This window comes from Lepus europaeus, chromosome 19 (genome assembly GCF_033115175.1).
Source record: "Lepus europaeus isolate LE1 chromosome 19, mLepTim1.pri, whole genome shotgun sequence".
NCBI classification, from domain to species: Eukaryota; Metazoa; Chordata; class Mammalia; order Lagomorpha; family Leporidae; genus Lepus; species Lepus europaeus.
The window spans coordinates 2,609,753-2,630,895 of NC_084845.1; the positions used below are offsets into that span (position 1 = coordinate 2,609,753).

A 21,143-nucleotide genomic window follows, 5' to 3' on the forward strand; every position below is an offset into this window, starting at 1 on the left:
AACCCCCTTCGCTTGTGCCTTCCCCACGACAAGATAGAGGAACCCCTGTGCTTGTTGGACACTGGACAATGACAGCGCCTCGATGGGATGATTTTCAACCAGATTCCTTCAGTGCTGCTCCATCAAATTCACCCCATCCCAGCCCTGCAGCCAGCACATGCCTGGGGCATGCCACGCCCAGGCGCTGGGAATAGAGCACCTCTAGGTTCTGGGAGTTCTGAATGAAAGAGACGGAGCAATGCTCCCCACAGTGGGAGGTACCAGAGGGCATGGCCATTGCGCTCCCAGAAATGGGCTGCTCTCCCCGCACGCCTTCCTTGGCCCCAGTAACCAGTCCTGCTTTTCCCCGACAACGTGCACCTCACTTATTCCAAGTCCAAACTCCAGTTACATATTTGCGAGCATCAATGGAGGGGAGAGTTGCCTCCTATTGGCTTCCAGGGAAGACAGAGGCATTTCCATTCTGCGATGACACCCATGGGCTCACCTGGCTTCCTTGGGTTCCATGCGTAAAGGCCCAGTTACCCAGCTACCAGGGAACGACACAAAGTTTCTTCCACAGTTGCTACGCATCGTTCAAGCTCAACCCTGCCTCAGGGTCCCACAAACATCGGGGAGCAGTGTCGAGCATTTACGAACTGTAGCAATAGCCCACCCCTGCAAACAACTAGGAAGTCCCTGGATATGTGGTTCTGTGTGTTCCTGTATAAAGAACTCGAAGATTCTGTATAAAGAGCTGGTAAGGCTCCAGACAAAAGGAGAAGGCTTATTGCCTGCCTCCACCAGTTTATACCAAGTTAAAAATTGCACCGTATCCCATAAAAATGTACAAGTATTTTATGTTCATTAGAATGTTTAAAAGTAATTAAAAATCTAAGTAGCTTAAATAAAGACAATTGGGGTCGGCACTGTGGCACAGCGGGTTAAAGCCCTGGCCTGAAGTGCAGGCATCCCATATGGGCGCCAGTTCTAGTCCCAGCTGCTCCTCTCCCAGTCCAGCTCTCTGCTGTGGCCTGGGAACGCAGTAGAGGATGGCCCAAGTCCTTGGGCCCTGTGTCCATGTGGGAGACCTGGAGGCGGCTCTTGGCTCCTGCCTTCGGATTGGCACAGCTCCAACTGTTGCAGCTGTCTGGGGAGTGAACCAGCAGATGGAAGATCTGTCTCTACCTTTTTCTGTAACTCTTTTGAATAAGATATTTTAAAAAGACAAAGAAAACCTAACTGTAGCATACCCATGCCACCAAGTAAGTGCTCAGAGCAGAAAAGGACGAACTTGGTGACGCAAGAGCTTGGCTGGAACTCAAGGCCATCTGACAGCAGTGGGCAGAGTCACACGAAACTGACTCGACTTTTCTAGAATTGTCAAGACGGCAGCATCGTGGGGGTGGAAAGCACGAGTGGCTGCCGGGGATCAGGCGTGGTGGGGAGGGGCGTGTGCGGCTGGGAGAGTGAAGACCGTGGCTGCTGTGGGTAGCAGCGAAGGCCACACAATCTGTGCCCGTGATCACGGCACAGGATGACACGTGGGTGCTGCCCCCGTGTTGCTTTACCCAGGCTAGACATCATTTGAGAGTGCCTAAACACAACCATTGAGAGAAGCCGTCTGGAGGGCCAGGGCAATGTTGAAATATTTCTATTGTGGCCAAATAGTTAACACAAAACTTAAGTTTTCAAGCACACACTTGGGCAGCGCCGGGCACCTCTTCGCTGTGGAAGTGTCCCCATCATCCACCTCTAGTACATTTTTTTTTAAACTGTTGACTATTTTTGCAATCTCCTGTCAATATTAAAAAAAAAAACAAACAGAAAACCCTACCAACCTACCGTAAAGACTCCAGCAGGCTGTTGGGGTGCTTCAGCGCCTCACACGCCATCTTGATGTCTTTCTCTTTCAGGACTGTGCTCCCCAAGTTCAAGTGCTTGATGTTGCGGTTCATGACGAGAGTCACCCAGAGGTGCTGGAGACCCGGGGCTACCTGTGCCCCCTTCAATCTGCAGAAGGGCAAAAGACCAAAGGCGGATCAGACGCTGGGGAGGTTTAGTTGTGTGCTAGTTTCTCCTCACTCTCCTCCTGTTCCAACTCTCCAAGGATTTAAGTTTCGTTTTGAAGCAGTAAATAATTGAGCACCTAGGACTCCCAGCACTAGAATCTGGGAATAGATTATTAAAATCTTAGATTTGAAAGGCAGAGCTACAGATAGAGGAGGAAAAATATGTCTTACTTCTGCTGGTTCACTGCCCGAGTGATCAAGGCTGTGCCTGACCAAAGCCAGGAGCCAGAACACCACCCGGGTCTCCCTGTGCGGGTAGCAGAGGTCCAGCACCTTGGTGCCCATCTGCTGCCTTCTCAGGCACATTAGAAGGGGGCTAGGTCAGAAGTGAAGCAGCTGGGACTTAGACCAGCCTCCAACATGGGATTCCAAGCGGCAGCTTCAGCCGCTGCAGCGTCAGCCCTTGGGAACAGAACGTGCAACACACAGTCCCTACTCTTGCAGAGCCTAGTCTACAGGGGCCACATTCAACAAGGCGTTGAGCATGATGGCGATGAAACAGAAAACACGGGGCAGCCTACCGAGTGTGGGACACACTACAGATATTTAGCCAAGTCAGAGAGGACAAGGTCAAATGTCAGGACTTGTGCGATCTGACACTCCTTGGGTGAGAAGCACTCGTATGCCAATGTATGTGTGCTCACAACTGCACGAAAGCCTTACAGAAATTTCACAGATGATGCGAGTGTGGTTACTTCGGGAATTGGGAAGCTGTGTGGGGCATCAGGAGACTCAAATGCCTTCACACTTCCTCCCTACAGCTCTGGTTGGATGGCAAACATATTCAAGCACGTGGAGTGGACAGCGGCACGGGCGTTGCGGCATGGGGATGCTTCCGAGGGAAAAACACGCAGGATAACCGAAAGCAAAATGTTGGTGTGCGATTTGAGGTGAACAAGGGGTTGTCCTAGGATTACACAACTCCTCAACGTAACCCAGACTGAAGAAACCAGAGGAGAGAGAAGTGGCAAGGGGGGGGGGGGGGAGATATTCGCAATCAAACGTGCACTCCTCTTGGGCACCTCCTGGGTTTTGCTTCATCCCAGAGCGCTCCCATGTGGGTGGAGCCAGCACTTCATCTCCTGTTCCAAACACAGTGGTGCCCTTGTGTCTACAACAGACCTGCAAACTCATCGAGTGTCGAGTATTTGTAACTGTGGATTAGCCTAGAAGCGCTCGGATTGCTCAACAGTTCCACAGACCACGCGCTTTGACCTCGGCTCAGGCTCACGTTCTACCATGAGCCCGCCTTCCTGTCTCCTACCCATTCTGCAAAACCCAGAGTGAACGGAGCCGCTCCAGCAATCCCCTCCAAGGCCTGTTGTCCTTCCCCGTTCTTGGCTTTTGGGACTAGGGCACCTAGCCCACTCCCAGCACGCATCCTGCAGAGTACACTGGAGGGGTCACAGCGGTGTGGTGGGGAGCCGTGGCCGCGCCAGGGGAAGGGGTTTGCCCATGCCGGGCGGGGCAGAGTACACTGGAGGGGTCACAGAGATGTGGCGGGGAGCCGTGGCCGTGCCAGGGGAAGGGGTTTGCCCGTGCCGGGCGGGGCAGAGTACACTGGAGGGGTCACAGAGATGCGGCGGGGAGCCGTGGCCGTGCCAGGGGAAGGGGTTTGCCCATGCCGGGCGGGGCAGAGTACACTGGAGGGGTCACAGTGGTGCAGCAGGGAGCCGTGGCTGCGCCAGGGGAAGGGGTTTACCCGTGCCGGGCAGGGCAGCCCTTACATCAGAGTCTGTATTCTACAGGCCGGGTGCCTGAGCTTGGCACAGAGCACCTTCATGGCCCAATCGCTCAGGATGCTGCTGCCCAGGTCGAGCTGTCGCAGGCTTGGGTGGGTGGCGAGCACAGAGCAGAAGTTCTCCCAGCTCTCGTCCATGAGGGTCCTGGTCTGCATCCTATATCGGGGAGAGAAACAGACAGGTGTCAACCGTGGAATGCATCTTCACACCAGCGGCTACCCTGACAGTGTTGGGGAGGAGCCAGCTGCTCAGGCAAGGCAGGGCTGGCTTCAGAGGCCCCGAGGCCAGCTCCATGGTGCTACCTCACCCTTGGCCTTCTATCCAGCTGCCCCTGGGTACCCATGGGAGCATACTAGAATTAGGGGACACCAGCTCTTAAAATTAAGTTCTAGCTCCCCCTTTGAACATACAAATGGAACAGCTTCTATGGAAAACACCAAAGAGTTTAAGAAATTAAACAATAGTTATCAGGATGCACAATCTCACTCCTGGCTATCTCCCTAAAAGAACCAGTAGAGGGACCTCAATGAGATAGCACAAAAGTCTGGATATGAAAATAAAGTGCTAAGGCCGGCATCCCATATGGGCACCAGTTCATGTCCCGGCTACTGCTCCCTGCTAATAGCCTGGGAAAGCAGAAGACGGCCCAAGTGCTTGGCTCCCTGCCATCCAAGTGGGAGACCTGGATGAAGCTCCTGGCTTTGACCTGGCCCAGTGCTGGCTGTCGTGGCCACTGGGGAATGAACCTCAGATGGAAGATCTGTCTCTCCCTGTAACTCTGACTTCCAAAACACACAAACCTTAAACAAAAATAGAAGATGAAGTATCCATCCATGGATGAATGGGTCAAGACACTCTCGTGTGTGTAGACACACAATGGTGTATCACCCAGCCTTAGAAAAGGAGGAACTCTGGCCATTTTTAACAGAGGACCACGTGCTAAGTTAAATGTGCCTGTGCTAGAAGGACAAATACGGCATGATTGTACTTTCACGAGGTACCTAGAACAGCCAAGCCCATAGATGCCGAATGACAGTTCCAAGGGGCTTGGGGTGGGGGCGGGGAGCAAGCAGTGCTCAGTGGACACGAAGCGTCAGTTACACGAGAGAAATCCAAGACCACACAGCCTGGCGCCTGTGGTTCCCAACACTGCACTGCCACGTGGAATTTGAACAGGCTGCTGTCCTGCCTCCAACCTCACCTTCCCACATTTGTGAAAAGGGACCCGACTACTCTCTCGGGGTTGCCTCAAAGAATCAACTGCATGGGGTAGGTGTGTGGCCTGCTGGTTAGGATACCCCCACAGATGCCCGCATCCCATACGAATGTTTAGGTTCACGTCCCGGCTCTGCTCCCAGTCTCAGCTTCCTGTTAACTCACACCTTGAGAAGCAAACGGTGCTGGTTCAAGTATCACCACATGGGAGACCAAGACTGAATTCTAGGCTTCATCCAGACCCAGCCCTGGCTGTTCCAAGTATTTGGGGAGCTAACCAACAAATGAGAGCTCACTGTTTTTCCTTTAAATAAACAAGAACTAAAAGGATAATTTTTTGGAACAAAAATTTTGAAAACCATGCATAGTTTTCATAATATGTGTTTCCATGAACTTTTTGAAGACTCCCCCTCTGGATAGGTTTTGATTCTTTTTTGACCCTAGGCGAAGCTTTTGAAATTCTGTTTTCCACGGAGTTTTAAAATACTTTGCGATTTCTGGCCAACACCTACACGTTCATCCTCAGGCACAGTTCCTAGGACTTCAGCTGTATCAATTCCCCTAACCACCAGATCGATAGATACCACTGCCTCCACTTTACAGACGGACAAATCAACACAGGAAGTCGAATAACTTGCCCAGAGCCACACTGCTGAGTGGCAGCAGACCGGGGGCATAAATCCTGACAGCACCACCTTCTGACCGATGTCAGAAGTTTGGGTAACAGGAGGACTGGCATTCAGCACCACTCAGAGACAGCACCAGCCACAGGTGTTATTTAAATGTAAATAAGGGGCCAGTGCCGTGGTACAGCGGCTTAAAGCCCCTGCCTGCAGCACAGGGCACAGCGCTGGGTTTGAGTCCCAGCTGCTCCACTTCCAATCCAACTCCCTGCTAATGCACCTGGGAAAACAGCGGAAGATGGCCCAAGTCCTTGGGCTCCCGCACCCAATGTGGGAGACCCAGAAGAAGCTCCTGGCTCTGGATAGGCTCAGCTCTGGCCATTGCAGCCATTTGGGGAGTGAACCAGTGGATGAAGACCTCTTTTTTTAAAGATTTATTTGAAAGTCAGAGTTACACAGAGAGCAAAGGCAGAGATAGAGAGGTCTTCTATCCATTGGTTCACTCCTCAATTGGCTGCAATGCTTGGAGCTGCACCAATCTGAAGCCAGAAACTAGACGCTTCTTCCAGGTCTCCCGTGCCAGTACAGGGGCCCAAGGACTTGGGCCATCTTCTGCTGCTTTCCCAGGCCATAGCAGAGAGCTGGATTGGAAGAGGAGCAGCCTGGACTAGAACCGGCGCCCATATGGGATGCCAGCACTGCAGGTGGCGGCTTTACCTGCTACACCACAGTGCCGGCCCCAGACTTCTCCATCTCTACCTCTCTGTAATTGTCTTTCAAATAAATAAAACATCTACCAAAAAAATAAAAAAGTAAATGAGTTCACACCCTCAGTCCCACAATATTCCAAGTGTTCAGTAAGCAAGCACACCCAGAGGCCACCAGACTGGACGAGACGCTGTGGAACATTTGTACCATCACAGGAGATTCTGCTAGACTTCACGGCTCTGGACCCGACACCAGGCAGGCAGTGCATAAACCTGCATTGTCCTGTTACAGGAGGAGCTTCAAAACCCACATTTCTGGGTTGCAAACTCAGAGCCATCTCCAATAACCTTGGTGGGGGCGCGCTTTGGAAGAGCACATGCAGCCATCGCTGTTGCGCCAGATTGAAGTCCTATGGTCTTCGTCGGTGGGACAACCTGGGGGTTCGGATATTTCTGGAAATCCTATCAGGGACTGGTGGTAGGAACACGGAGACGCAATTCTGTGGGGGTACTCACCACTGGGGAGTCGTGGGCCACGCAGCAAACTCGTCCTTTAAGAAAAGGTCTTTGACGTCCACCCGGATTCTCCGTAGACGACGACAGTGTTGGAGACAGAAAGAGGATACTATCAAGTCCATCCTCCGGTTAATCGGAAGCCGCACATCTTGGAAGCTGTGTAACGCCGAGAGAACAAAGTCCTCATCCTGAGTCTCAAAGAGGCAGTGGAAGGACTCCATGACATCTGCAGGGGTGGAGGCGGTGGCCTGCCGCCCTAGCAGAGACACCCAGTGCAGCAGCTCCTGTTTCACCACCCCCTGGGGCACGGGACACCCGAGCCGGATCTCCAGGGTCCTCATCACCTCTCTGCTCATGAGGCCAAACAAGAAATGCTTCACGCGAGCCAAGCGGAAGTCGATTCCAGTTTGCTTCAGCTCCAGCCAACTCTGCGCAGCCTCGAAGAACACAGAGCAGGAAGAGGTCTCTTTCTCCAGAGCCTCCAGAACGTAGTACAAGGCGGCGAAGAAGTCCTGCAGGCTGAGGTGGATGAACGCGTAGCACTTCTCCCGGTGGCCACCCAGCGGGAGGAGGAGGCTCATGGGGAACATGGAGGACAGCTCGGACGCCCTCAGCCCGTGAGCCCTCAGGTCGTTACTGCTGAACACGGACTTCCTGCTCCACACGCCCTGCACGGCCATGTGGCACAAGCCCTTCAGGACAGCTCGCTCTTCCTGGCTGAGGCAACGCTGCAAAGCTGCCCCTGGAGCTGGCTGATGGAACACGAACGTGGCGTACAGGCCAGTGAGGGTCTGGCAGGTGGGCGCGAGGCTCTTCCCCACGGCCTCCTGCAGCTCCAGCGCCGTGCAGATCAGCAGGCACACGGCGGGGACCTGGCACTGGTCAAAGAGCCGGGGGTTGTCCATCACCGAATGCAACACTTGCATCTTCCTGTGTTGGCTGGGGATGTGTTTGAGGAGCAACTGTATCCTCCTCTGCACCGAGATGCCTCCCACTACCAGGTACAGGGGAGACACGATCAGCGACTTGAGCTGCTCCATGCCCACGTCCCGGACGGTGACGAGCAGGGAGGACTCGGGCAGCAGGGCTTTCTTGAGCAGACTGTGCACCAGAGCACACCGGGGCCGCCTCTCAGTCCAGTCTGTGCACAGCTTCCTGGCGCAAAGCCCAAGCGCAGAGTCCAGGTCGTCAAAGCTATCAAGGATGAACAAGAGCTTTTCCGGGCGGGACAGGATCTCCGTGGCCGGAAACTGGGGGTGTGGCCACTCCCTGGCAAGGAGCTCTGCAAAGCTGCTCTCCTCTCTCCACTCGATGTCTCTAGCATGGAGAAAGAAGACGTAATTGAACAGGTCCCGGTAGAGCACACCCTCTGCCCAGCGCAGAATGACCCTCCTGGCCAGAGCCGACTTCCCGACTCCCGATCTCCCGTGGAGAACCACGGTCCGGGGCCGAAAGCCCCGCTGGTCTGAGTTAAAGATGTCAACCAGCATTTGCATCTCTGGCCAGTCGGAAGCCGCATTTTCAGAGCCGTTGTGTGCGTCAGACTTGATGGCAAATTTGCTCTTCACGTGCGCCTTGTAGTCCCGTTTGTCAGTGTCATCATCAGAAACTGGACAGGAGGGAGAAAAAGACACAGCAACAATTTGAAGGACGCTTTTTGACTTATAGTATAAAAGTCAGATACCAGGCAAAAGCCTCCGAACCAGTGGACCATGTGAGAGACAGCCCACATACAGACGCCTCAGTACTTCCCAGCAATGAACCCTTCACAAGCTCCATCCCTCATTCCTTCGAGAGACTTCCTGCCTGAAAAGCTCTACTTGTCTCTTGTACCCGATTTCTCTTTAGCACTGAAGACCTGAAGCATCCCATTTGCTTACTCTGTCTCCCAGCAGACTCTAAGCACAGCCTTTCTTACTCACTGTTGGGTCTTCAGTGCTCCTAGCAGTGCCTGGTATCCTGTGAGCACCCCAGTATCTGTTGAATGGATAACCTACACCAGACAGTCTCTGAAATAGACAAGCTTAGGAGAGCCGACGGCACATCGCCCAGGGACCTAGTTCTACATTGCCAGGACAGGCAGGTATCTGGTGCTATCCTCAGGCTACCATGGGAGAAAACACACCTCTACGCAATGAGGGTGTGGCGAGTGAGCGAGGGGGTTCCACTCTAAAATGGAGGACACCTGCAGAGGTCAGATAAACCCTTCTTGGAACGCAAGCTCTACTGAACTGTACAAGGGTACTTCAAAAAGATTACCGAAGATGGGATTAAAAATTTTCGTTCAAAAAACAATTCATACATGGCCTTCATCTCTTCATGAGCTGTAAGACAACACCATATGTATGCATCTCCCAATTTTTTTTTGCATCAAAATATATTTTTTACTATTCTCCATGAACTTTTGAAGTACCTGATACCTATTTGAGACAAGTTGCCTCATTCTCTGGGTTTTTATTTCCCTACCAAGGAGCTGCCATTCTTCCAGAGGTTGTGATATTTAAGGAAAAACGTATAGTTGGCATTTATTAACATAGGATCTGGAAAATGATAAATTGCACCTATTGTTAGTCATGATCTTCTCATTTCTGTTCTACTTTTATCTCAACTGTAATTCCTTTATGCATTTAATTTTTTCCTTGCTCAGTTTATAACGCAAACCCCTTGAGGAATCTACTTTGTCTTAGCATGTCTAACTTCAACAATCTGACATCAATGCATATGGAAAAAATCCATATCCTTGGACCCTAAATTTCCTGGAAGTTCTGTTAGATCTACTCCATGGTTCTTTTATCAGGAAAACCTTTAACACACACACACATAAAACCCAGAGATCTGAATCTCTATTGGCCGAATTCAGACCGATGGGATCAAGTTCACCAATTCCCATTCAGGATTGGCCCCGCTCCTGGACTATGGATTTGCTGAGAGAACCCAGGGAAGAAGTCTCCCGCTCAACGCCAGCCTTCACTGCTTCCCCCTCAGCCATGTCTGCCTCTCCTGTGACTCAGTTATGTCTGCTGACGAGCTCCAATCTTCCCAAGAAGCCATGCTGAGGTGTCTAACTCACCACCAGGTGCCACAGGGATCTCAATTTCAAAGTATCAGAAGCTAACATTGTCTTTGGTCTCCAACAAAAAGCCAATTTCTGGGGCTGGCATCATGGTGTAGTGGGTAAAGACACTGCCTGCGACGCTAGCATGCCATATGGGTGCCGGTTTGAGTCCCAGCTGCTCTACTTCGGATCCATCTCCCTGCTAGTGTGCTTGGGAAAGCAGTGGAGAATGGCCCAAGTCCTTGAGACCCTGCACCCACGTGACAGACTTGGGAGAAGCTTCAGTCTGGCCCAGCCCTGGCTGCTACGGACATTTGTGGAATGAACCAGTGGATGAAGCTCTCTTGCTCCCTTTCCCTCTCTACCTTTCAAATAAAATAAATCTTCAAGTGAGCTAATTGCTTCTCATGTTTTCTATAAGTGACACTTGAGAAAAAGCATAAACTTGTGACGTCACTTTGGAAAAGATTGATGTCAGTATTCCATACACGGTTCTAATTTTTGCCTCCTAGCAATCCTCTATGGTAGTTTGTTCACCTGTGAGGCAGGGACATCAGTGCCTCCCCTTATGTGGCTGTAGGAGGCTGCCAGACCATCACAAGATGTGGAGAAGAGTGCCTCGCCCAGAGGAAGGTTTCTAGAAATGGCATCAGTACCTGTACTTATCACTCAGCCCAGTGTAAAGCCGACAGCACAAGAGGTTATCAAAAAGCTCATGGAAATGAACTGTTAAGAAGATGCTTACGTTGGTGCAAGAAGTTGAAATCCATGCATAGTATTTCCATGATTTACACTTGCATGGTCTTTTTGAAGAATCCCTCACGCTGGCACCTACTAGTTTTTCAAACATTGATTCAACAAATAAGTCCCACAGGGTCAACATGTTGGACTGGCAGAATAGAAGCCGAACTGACTTCAGCATGTAAGATTTCAGCCACTGGCTCCCAAGCATCACCAAGACTTTCCAAGAAGGAGGAGAGACATTCCCGATGCCTCTTTTCTGAACCTCCAATGCCAGGTTCTAGTCATCTTACATCTTGATTCTAACACGCAGGTCAAATCACCTCTTTGTACACGAACGTTCACAACAGAATCCTTCACTTCTGGTCTCCAGAAGTGAGGAGAACAGAAATCCTGTTTATCACAGAATAGGTAAAGTGTGGCGTGCACACACAGAACGTTACACAGCTACACGAGAGCGCACCTACAAAGACATGTAATAATACAGCACTGACACAACATGAACTTTGAAATTATGCTAAATGAAAAGTTACTAAGGGCCACGTGCCATGTGACTCACTTACAGGAAAGAGCGAGTTGATGACTTCATAGAAACGGAAATGAGGGATTTCCTAGGGCTGAGCCAGAGAGGAGGGACTGTCAACGAATATGGGGTTTCTTTCCGGGAGAAGAAAAAGCTTTGAAGTTAGATGGTGGCGACAGTCAGATGACTGGCTCTACTAAACCACACTGAACTGTACACTTGGGAGGGTGAATCTTAAGGTACAGGGATTCTACCCAAGGCAAAAAATCCAAGGAACATTTCCTCAGGGAAGCTAACTCTGTTAACTGCTCAAGCCCATTTCACAGTCACAGAACCTTGGGATCGGTCTTTCATTTAACCTTTGTTTGGTTTAGTGACTGTAATTCCAGTCCATGAACATCAGGAAGGCAGTTAGTGTATTGTCACCCCTGTAATTCTACCACGGGTCTTCAGATGGTAGTCAATATTGGTTGACAGAATTAGGGAAGGACTAAGTGAAGCCAAAGGGAGCACAGGGCTGTCAGACAAGCTTGTGCTGGGTCACAGAATGGTGGCTCTTTGGGATCTCCCTAGGGTGCGACTACGGATAGTCCTAGTGGGCACACAGAGCCATCAGTGGTGCTGATCTGCAGGTCTCCTAGGGAGGGGGCAGACACAGACAAGTGAGGATGAAGAGAGGGAAACCGAACTCCCCCGTTACCGGAACTCCCTGGACAGTCTTTGCACCCAACCTCCTTCCAGATAGCAACAGAGGGAGCAGTTTTGTTCCCTTCACCTTGGTCTTGCGTCTCTGCTGCTGCTGCCTCGTCTTGTCCTGTGGTTTGTGAGGTTTCTGCAGGAGAAGGAGAGAATGAAATCCAACATTCATCCATTACTCACAGAAGGGAGGTCAGACAGCCCAAACCACTAGTATTTGCCATGCCAGATTTCATCTTATGGCCAGTTAAGAACAGGGCAACTACTGGTGTAACAGGTGGGTAGAATGTACTGGAACAATAGGCACTAGATTCAAAATCAGATCTCTATACACCGGCATAAACAAAGTGACTGCACTTACAGGGGCATAAGAAAATATTTAGGAATAGAGTTCATAAGTGAGATATTGAGACTTAACATACTGAAAACCAAGAAGCATAATTAGAGGAAATTAAAGAAATCTTAAGGGGCCAGCACTGTGGCATAGCAAGTTAACACCCTGGCCTGAAGCACCGGCATCCCATATGGGCGCCGCTTCTAGTCCCAGGTGCTCCTCTTCTAATCAAGCTCTCCGCTATGGCCTGAGAAAGCAGTAGAAGATGGCCCAAGTCCTTGGGCCCCTGCACCTGCATGGGAGACCTGGAAAAAGCTCCTGGCTTTGGAATGGCACAGCTCCGGCCATTGTGGCCATCTGGGGAGTGAACCATTGGACAGAAGACCTCTCTCTCTACTTCTCTATCTCTTTCAAATAAATAAATCTTTAAAAAAATTTTGACAGGCAGAGTAGACAGTGAGAGACAGAGACAGAGAGAAAGGTCTTCCTTTTTGCCGTTGGTTCATCCCCCAATGGCTGCTGCGGCCGGCGCACCGCGCTGATCTGAAGGCAGGAGCCAGGTGCTTCTCCTGGTCTCCCATGCGGGTGCAGGGTCCAAGCACTTGGGCCATCCTCCACTGCACTCCTGGGCCACAGCAGAGAGCTGGCCTGGAAGAGGGGCAACCGGGACTAGAACCCGGTGTGCCAGCACTGCAAGGCGGAGGATTAGCCTGTTGAGCCATGGTGCCAGCCCAAAAAGAAATCTTAAAGTAGACACTTAATATTGTTAATGTGGCAGTGTATCCAAGACTGGTCTGCAGAGTTTAACGTAATCCATATCAAAATGCCTGCTGTTTCAGCACACGTTATCAAGCTCTTCCCAAAATAGATATGGAAATCTAAAGGACCCAGAGCAGTAAAAAAAAAAACTTGACGCTGCAGAATTTCACTTTCTGATTTCAAGTTTACTGTTAAGCAGTACAGTCAGTGTGACACTGACACACACACACATCAGTGGAATAGGATCAAGAGTGTGAAAGTTGACGCACACATCCACGGCCAACTGACACCAGACAAGAGTGTCTGGACAATTCAAAAGGGCAAAGAACAGACTTCGTCAGAAGCTGACCCAACAACCGTGTAGCCAGCCACATGATGAAATTGGACTCCCCAGTCACTCCCTCATACCATGTACAACAATGACGTGAAAAATGGATAAAAACCCAAGTGCTGCTAAGATCCAGGACTATAAAACCCGTAAAACAAAATGCTGATGTAAATCATGACACATCAATGATTTTTTTAGATGACACCAAGAATGCAGCATGAGAAGATAAATTTATCTTCGTACAAATTAAAACCTTTTGTGCTTCAAAGGACACATCAAGAAAGTGAAATGAAAATCCACTAAATGAGAGTATTGGCAAAACGTATCTGCCGAAGCTCTAGAATTCAAAACACAACGCATCACAGATCTGCAATCACAACACAGAAATGGGCAAAGAATCTGCATACTTCTCTGAAGATGTAACTAGAAGATGTGAAATCTATTTGTTCACACCGGGTTGCTTGGCTCACGGCTGTATTATAAACAGCGAGATAGTGGGTAGGAGACGGGAGGTGAGTGCACACCGGCCCCTGGCAGAATGCTTTGTGTCATCTCTTCCTACTCATCGTGTGCTCCTGCCAAGTCATAGCGTTGTCTAGTGGTTAAGCTTTCAGGTCTTCTGCACAAGCCCTGCTTGCCTCAGTTTACCTACGTAGGCTATTGGCACTCCATTCAGCCTCTGGATCCCAGTTACTGGACCACCGTCAAGACATCTACTGCCATATGGGATCCTTCCGAGAACGTAAGCGAAGGCACTTGGCACAGTGCTTGACCCCTGAGGTCCTCAGAGGCAGCCTTTTTTTTTTTTTTTGACAGGCAGAGTGGACAGTGAGAGAGAGAGACAGAGAGAAAGGTCTTCCTTTGCTGTTGGTTCACCCTCCAATGGCCGCCGTGGTAGGCGCGCTGCAGCCGGCGCACCGCGCTGATCCGAAGCCAGGAGCCAGGTGCTTCTCCTGGTCTCCCATGGGGTGCAGGGCCCAAGGACTTGGGTCATCCTCCACTGCACTCCCGGGCCACAGCAGAGAGCTGGACTGGAAGAGGGGCAACCAGGACAGGATCGGTGCCCCAACTGGGACTAGAACCCAGTGTGCCGGCGCCACAAGGCGGAGGATTAGCCTAGTGAGCCGTGGCGCCGGCCTAAGAGGCAGCCGTTCTTAAACACAATGGCAGCCATGAAGAATTCCCTAACGTGCTCGATTAGACCAACACTGGTCAGTTATGCTTTGGTCTAGCTGCCAAGACGAGTCTGTCCGAGTGTCTGTTCCATAGCATTGCTCAGCCTCTGAGCATTTAGAGAGCCAGGACACAATTCTGTGGGTCTAAGGATCATACAGCTTGTGATACTTTCAGCCTAGACTTACACCGAGCTGGGAGCCATTTGTCATCTACAAGTGGGAGACTTGTGCCTCAGATCTCAAACACTCAGACCTTTGCTTAAAAGGCAGTTTCCAACCACAACCTGGACCAAGCTGTATTGAAATGAGGTTGCCCTGGAGTCGAGGAGGTAGATTTCCCGGACGACTCTGGCTGCTGGGAGGTTGGGAAGAGAGGCAGTGGTGGGGATAGCAGTGAGGAACCCAAGTTGCTACCCAAGTCCGCACTTCCCTGTAGGTTCTGCCTTCACTGGTTTGAGCCGATCTTACATTAGCTGGTTTCTCTCTCCTGCCCCTACTTAGGGAGCCCACCCAAAGCAGGGGGCTCCCAAGAACTGCAGTCGCGGCTGTACCATCAGCACACAGAGAAGCGTCTGACACGGAGTCCGTGCTCCGGCGTGGGCGAGTCGTACCGAATCTGGTCCGCTGCAGCCAAGCCTCCAAGACAGGCGTTTAGGCTTTCTAGTAGATCAGCAAGTTACCCACACCGAATTCGACAGGAGCCTCATGGATCGCCACAAAGTATCATCACAGAACTCTTGGGCTTAGAACAAGAGTGACCAGATCCTCAGAAGCCATCCGGCCAGCTAACAGCAGTCCAGTGCCTTCCAGCACAGCCAGCCCAACAGGAGTCCCGAGTTCAGTGCCACACGTGCAAGCACGCACCACGTGGCTTTAGGCACACCTGGTTTCCCACCACCCCACACAAACCTGGTGCCTCTTCCTTGCTTGGTCCTTGGTCAGTCGTCACTGGGGCAGCATCTTCTGGTACTGTATCTGCTGAGTGTTCTGCAACACAGAGGGGAGAGTCACAGCCGTCACCCAAGCCAGGGAGGGCGGGAGCCCACTCCTCCATGACCGAGGGGTGCCAAGAAGGCCCTTGGGACCCGTTTATCCCCAGAGCAGCCCCTGCTGGAGATGACGAAGCCCTCTTGGCCAGCAGGTGCCTAGCAAAGAATACTCTGGTTTGGGATTTGTAAGCATCCTTCTCCCCCCAGTTCTGCTGTGGGCCTTGGGCAGGTCCCCTGATGAGCCATCTGTGACAGGTGTCACGCATCCGTCTTCAGGACCCACACACAACACCAGGAGTTGTCCCACGGAGAGATTCTCCGCGCATGAGGCCCAGCCTGTATATTCATGCCCCCGTTCTCTTGTTAGGAGACACCGCTTCCAGTATTTTCCTGGGTGAGGCTGTGAAACCCCATCCAGCCATCTCTCACTAGCAACCTGGGGATCACCTTTGATGCCGTATTCTGTCCCTGCCTTTAGTGCCGAAGAACGGTCTTGTCTGCGTCTGAAACATCTCCTGGTTCTATTTTTTTTTTTTTTTGACAGGCAGAGTGGACAGTGAGAGAGACAGAGAGAAAGGTCTTCCTTTTTGCCATTGGTTCACCCTCCAATGGCCGCTGCGGCCGGCGCATCGTGCTGATCCGAAGCCTGGAGCCAGGTGCTTCTTCTGGTCTCCCATGGGGTGCAGGGCCCAAGCACTTGGGCCATCCTCCACTGCACTCCCTGGCCACAGCAGAGAGCTGGCCTGGAAGAGGGGCAACCGGGACAGAATCTGGCGCCCTGACCGGGACTAGAACCCGGTGTGCCGGTGCCACAAGGCGGAGGATTAGCCTGTTAAGCCACGGCGCCGGCCATTCCCATCTCTTTCTCCGACAGTCGCCACCCCACAGCCCAGGCCACCTTCACTCCTCAGGGGACTTCAGCAGCCTCGTGACTGCTCTCTACGCCTGCACGTGGGCTCCAGCACCCAACACATCAGCAAGGCCCCAGGAACCCCAGCACGATCTGCAACCCTGCCCCTTTAAGACCTGCTATGAAGTGACCTTCAAGTACCTGCCTCCCAGTCCATCCCATCCTCGCCTCCTGTTCCTGCCCTGGGGTCTGGCCCACGCCTCCCACGTGGAAAACTCCATGATGCTCAGAGTGCTCCTTGGTGAACAAGGCAGATTTTTTTCCATCATTCTGGCTCCAGTCCAAAAGCTTATTTCTTTGGGCTGGCGCTGTGGCATAGTGGGTGAAGCTGCCGCCTGCAGTACTAGCATCCCACATGGGTGCCAGTTCGAGTCCTGGCTGCTCCACTTCCGATCCAGCTCTCTAGTATGTCTGGGAAAGCAGTGGATGACAGCCTGGTCTTTGAGCCCCTGCACCTATGTGGGAGACCTGGAAGCACCTTCAGGTTCCTGGCTTTGGCTTGGCCCAGCTCCAGTCAACTTGGGTAGTGAACCCACAGATGGAAGATCTGGCTCTCTGTAACTGCCTTTTCAAATAGTTTTTTTTTTGCCAGGCAGAGTTAGACACAGAGAGAGACAGAGTTATAGACAGTGAGACAGAGTTATAGACAGTGAGACAGAGTTATAGACAGAGAGACAGAGTTATAGACAGAGAGACAGACAGACAGACAGAGAGACAGACAGACAGACAGACAGAGAGACAGACAGAGAGACAGACAGAGAGACAGACAGAGAGACAGACAGAGAGACAGACAGAGAGACAGACAGAGAGACAGACAGAGAGACAGACAGAGAGACAGACAGAGAGACAAAGGTCTTCCTTCTGTTGGTTCACCCACCTAATGGCTGCCACGACCAGCGCTGCACCGATCCGGTGGCAGGAGCCAGGTGCTTCTCCCGGTCTCCCATGTGGGTGCAGGGTCCAAGCACCTGGGCCATCCTCCACTGCCCTCCTGGGCCACAGCAGAGAGCTGGACTAGAACCCGGTGTGCCGGCGCCACAGGCAGAGGATTAGCCAAGTGAGCCATGGCACCAGCACAAATAAATCTTAAAAAAAAGAAAAGAAAAAGCTTGGGGCCGGCACTGTGGCATAGCGGGTAAAGCCACCACCTGCAGTGCCGGCATCCCATATGGATGCAGGTTCAAGTCCCAGCTGCTCCACTTCCAATCCAGCTCTCTGCCATGGTCTGGGAAAGCAGTAGAAGCAGTAGAAGATGGTCCAAGTCCCCTGTGCCCACATGGGAGGCCCAGAAGAAGCTCCTGGCTCTGGCTGGGTGCAGCTCTGGCTGTTGCAGCCAGTTGGGGAGGGAGCCAGCGGATGGAAGACCTCTTTCCCTCTCTGTAACTCTTTCAAAAAATTAAGGAAAAAAAGGGCTTATTTCTTCTGTGAAGTGATCTTAGACTTCACTTTCCTGTAGCCTAGAATAGGAACCACTCGTTTTTTCTATACCTTTAATTTTTTAAAAAATATTTTTATTTGATAGGCAGAGTTATTGAGGGACACCGAGATGGCGACAGCCTGGCCCAGTCCCTGTTGTTGCAGCCATCTGGGGAGTAAGCCAGCGGATGGACAACCTCTCTCCAGCTCCCTTCTCCCCACTCCAGCGAGGAGCTGGATTGGAAATGGAGCAGCCAGGACTCAAACCGGCACCCATATAGGATGCTGGCACTACAAGCTGGGGCTTTAACCTGCTGCACCACAGCGCTGGCTGGCCCCTATCTTTCATTTTTAAAATTGCCTGTTTCTCTCTTCCTTCCCACATTGAACTATCGGATACCTCTGGAGCTTGACATGAGAATTCACATCTATGCTAAGTGGACGTCAGTGAACCTCATCCTTGTCACTTGTAAGCTTGTGAACTTGGGCAAATTATCAGACACGAAGAGCCCTGATCTGGGGTGGTCTGTGGGGCTTGGAGAGGCCATTTCACGACCCAGGGCTTCAGCGTGGGGCCCGACCTGCAGCACTGCCCAGGCAGCACCAGCTGGCATTTGAATCTCTTCCCCTCACTCGGGCAGATAGTACCACCATGTCTTCGGCTCAGGGCCTTTCCAGGTGCAGAGAGAGGACCACGTTTGTGGCCCCTTGCAGCCTTCGCTGCCGAGCGTGGCCCTGGTGGCCGACGAGCAGGCTCACGTTGTGTGCAGAGGCTGCTGTCTCGAGGGCCACTTTGGCTGCCCAGTCAAGAAACCACTTAGCAAAGTTGCCAGTCCACACCCGAGGGAGTTCTCCTGTTAAAAGGGGACTATTTTTTATTTTAAAAGAAAATCCTTTCCCCTAATTGCACCAATCATCCACCCTAAGACCACTGCTTAATGTGGGCACTGGCAGTCTATGGAGTCCCAGTTCTTCACCTGGGGCCAAGTGGGAGACACTCCCGTGTTGTCAATGGGTGGCAGCCAACTCCCACATGGGATCTCACAGACCCTCCGCCATGGCTCATGTAGTTTCACAGCTCCTGTTCCGAGGCACGAAATCCAAGGATTGGGACAAGAAGAGACTCGCCCTAACCCTCACATGTGACCCTGGAGACTCCAAGAGTTCAAGGTTAGGCTCCAAATCCCATCTATACACTCAACTGAATTCTCTCCAGGAAGAGGAGTTGGACACTCATGCCTCCTCCTCCTATCTCCCACACACTAGAGACAGCACCGATGTCCGCCAGTGGAGAGGACCAGTGATCGCACCACAGGGGTGGACCCAGCTAGAGAGAAGTCTGCCCTATTCTCACAAGAACCTAGCACCCCCATCTCCCCCCAGCCCCAGACTTGCCCCGAGTCTTACTTTTCATCTCATCCCTTGCTTTCTCAGAGAGCGTCAACAGCTTCATCTCCTCAAAGATGTCAATGGCCATGGTCCAGGCGGCAGGCCGTTCGTAATACTCATGCAAGAGGGAGGCCAGACTGTCCGTGTTGGCGTTGTCCACTTCAGCCCATGGGAGAGCACTCATTGACCTCGGATGCTTTTTCCTCAGCAACTTCTTGAACGTCTGAAGTTCTTCCTTGCTCAGCTCTTTGAGACACCATTGCAAACCATAGTTGGAAAAGGAGACCCATTGGTCATCTTCCATCGTGATACAAGGCTGAGAGCTCAGATTCTGGTCAAAGAGTAGATTCTTCAGTAATTTGGAAGAGCTAGGATCTGTGGGAAGAGGAACAAGATCGAAATTTGTGGCAAGTTTTCAGGTGAACACATCTGACCTCAACCAACTCATTAGATGAGCATCCTCTCCTTTGGCAAGATTTCTTCATAGACAGAAGGCCAGTCACCATTCCACCTGCTTATCCTGTTGCTAGAAGTCCTGTTAGCTCCTCAGACAGCACCTGGCACACTCAGAGGAGCCAAAAGAGTTTGTCCGAGAATTCTCAGGGCTCAAATGGCTCTCCAGTTTTTAGCAGTTCTATGGATTTTAAAAGATCGATTGTGCATGTTAATATTGAATTACATGAACAGTTTCATTTTACAATATTTGGAAGATTAAAATATTTGGTATAAAGTACATATTTGGAAGTCCTATTGATACAGGACTTATATCCAAGTATAAAAATCCTGAAAAAGAGGGACAAGTGACCTAAAATGGGCAAAGGATCTGAAGACATTTCTCCAAAGAAATACAGACAAATGAGTCTATGAAAATAACCTGGCCCTCAGGACAGCTCCTGCTACTCACACCTTGCTCGGCTCGTCTTCTAGCTGGCACAAGGTCAGATTCCACAGGGAAACAGTGGGGCGCCTCTGGGACTCCTCGTGGATCCCTGAGCCCATCAATAGTACTGAACCCTGTATTTGCTGTCTCATTTGCATATATAACAGATACATTTTCTTTTTTTTTTGACAGGCAGAGTGGACAGTGAGAGAGAGAGAGACAGAGAGCAGAGAGAAAGGTCTTCCTTTTGCTGTTGGTTCACCCTCCAATGGCCGCCGCGGTAGTGCGCTGCGGCCGGCGCACCGCGCTGATCCGAAGCCAGGAGCCAGATGCTTCTCCTGGTCTCCCATGGGGTGCAGGGCCCAAGCACTTGGGCCATCCTCCACTGCACTCCCTGGCCACAGCAGAGAGCTGGCCTGGAAGAGGGGCAACCGTGACAGGATCGGTGCCCCGACCGGGACTAGAACCCGGTGTGCCGGCGCCGCAAGGCAGAGGATTAGCCTAGTGAGCCGCGGTGCCAGCCCGGATACATTTTCAGATCAGACACAGCAAGTGCTAGCGAGACAGTCTTGATAGCAACGTGCTGTACAGAAGTCGCATGAACGTGCTCACGAGACTGTTACAGCACATTGCTATGACGTGCTGTGCCTCAGAGACAGACCACAGGTAGCTGCCATGGTAGAGGAGGGGACCCTGCTGTCATGCCACTGCAGGAGGGTGTGAACTTCTGTGCTGTGGGCTCCAAGATCTGAGGGGGAGCCCCCAAGTTGACTTCTGCGATGGCACACCCCTGCCTCGTTGAGGAGGTCGGGAGTCAGAACCACATCTCCCAGGGCCACCGTGCTGCTTCTGTGCAGCAAAGCACTCGGCAGGATGGCACAGAGTGTGCAAACCGTACAGCACCCTGGGAACGAGGCTCCGGAGCCAACCTCCAGACAGTGGCGTTCAGGCTTAAGACGCTGCTGGGTCGTGCTTAGATTTATCATCTCACTCACCTGTGGAACCTAGAAGGTCAAGTCCATAAAAGCAGAGGGTAGAATGGTGGCAACCAGTACCTGGAAGGGGCAGATGTCAGTCAAAAGGTGCCAGTTTTA

At 51.7% G+C, this 21,143-nt stretch overlaps 1 protein-coding gene across 1 annotated transcript in view; it reads right to left on the bottom strand.

The window, feature by feature from the left end:
* Positions 1-19,572, bottom strand: part of NLRP5 (NLR family pyrin domain containing 5) — a gene marked incomplete at its 5' end in the record, with an annotated part of 32,836 nt that extends 13,264 nt beyond the window's left edge. The window contains 5 exons of the mRNA XM_062177601.1: positions 1,825-1,992; positions 3,779-3,949; positions 6,855-8,463; positions 15,375-15,452; positions 19,188-19,572. Coding sequence (XP_062033585.1) covers positions 1,825-1,992; positions 3,779-3,949; positions 6,855-8,463; positions 15,375-15,452; positions 19,188-19,572 — 2,411 coding nt within the window. The remainder of the gene's footprint in view (positions 1-1,824; positions 1,993-3,778; positions 3,950-6,854; positions 8,464-15,374; positions 15,453-19,187) is intronic.
* Positions 19,573-21,143: the final 1,571 nt, after the last annotated feature.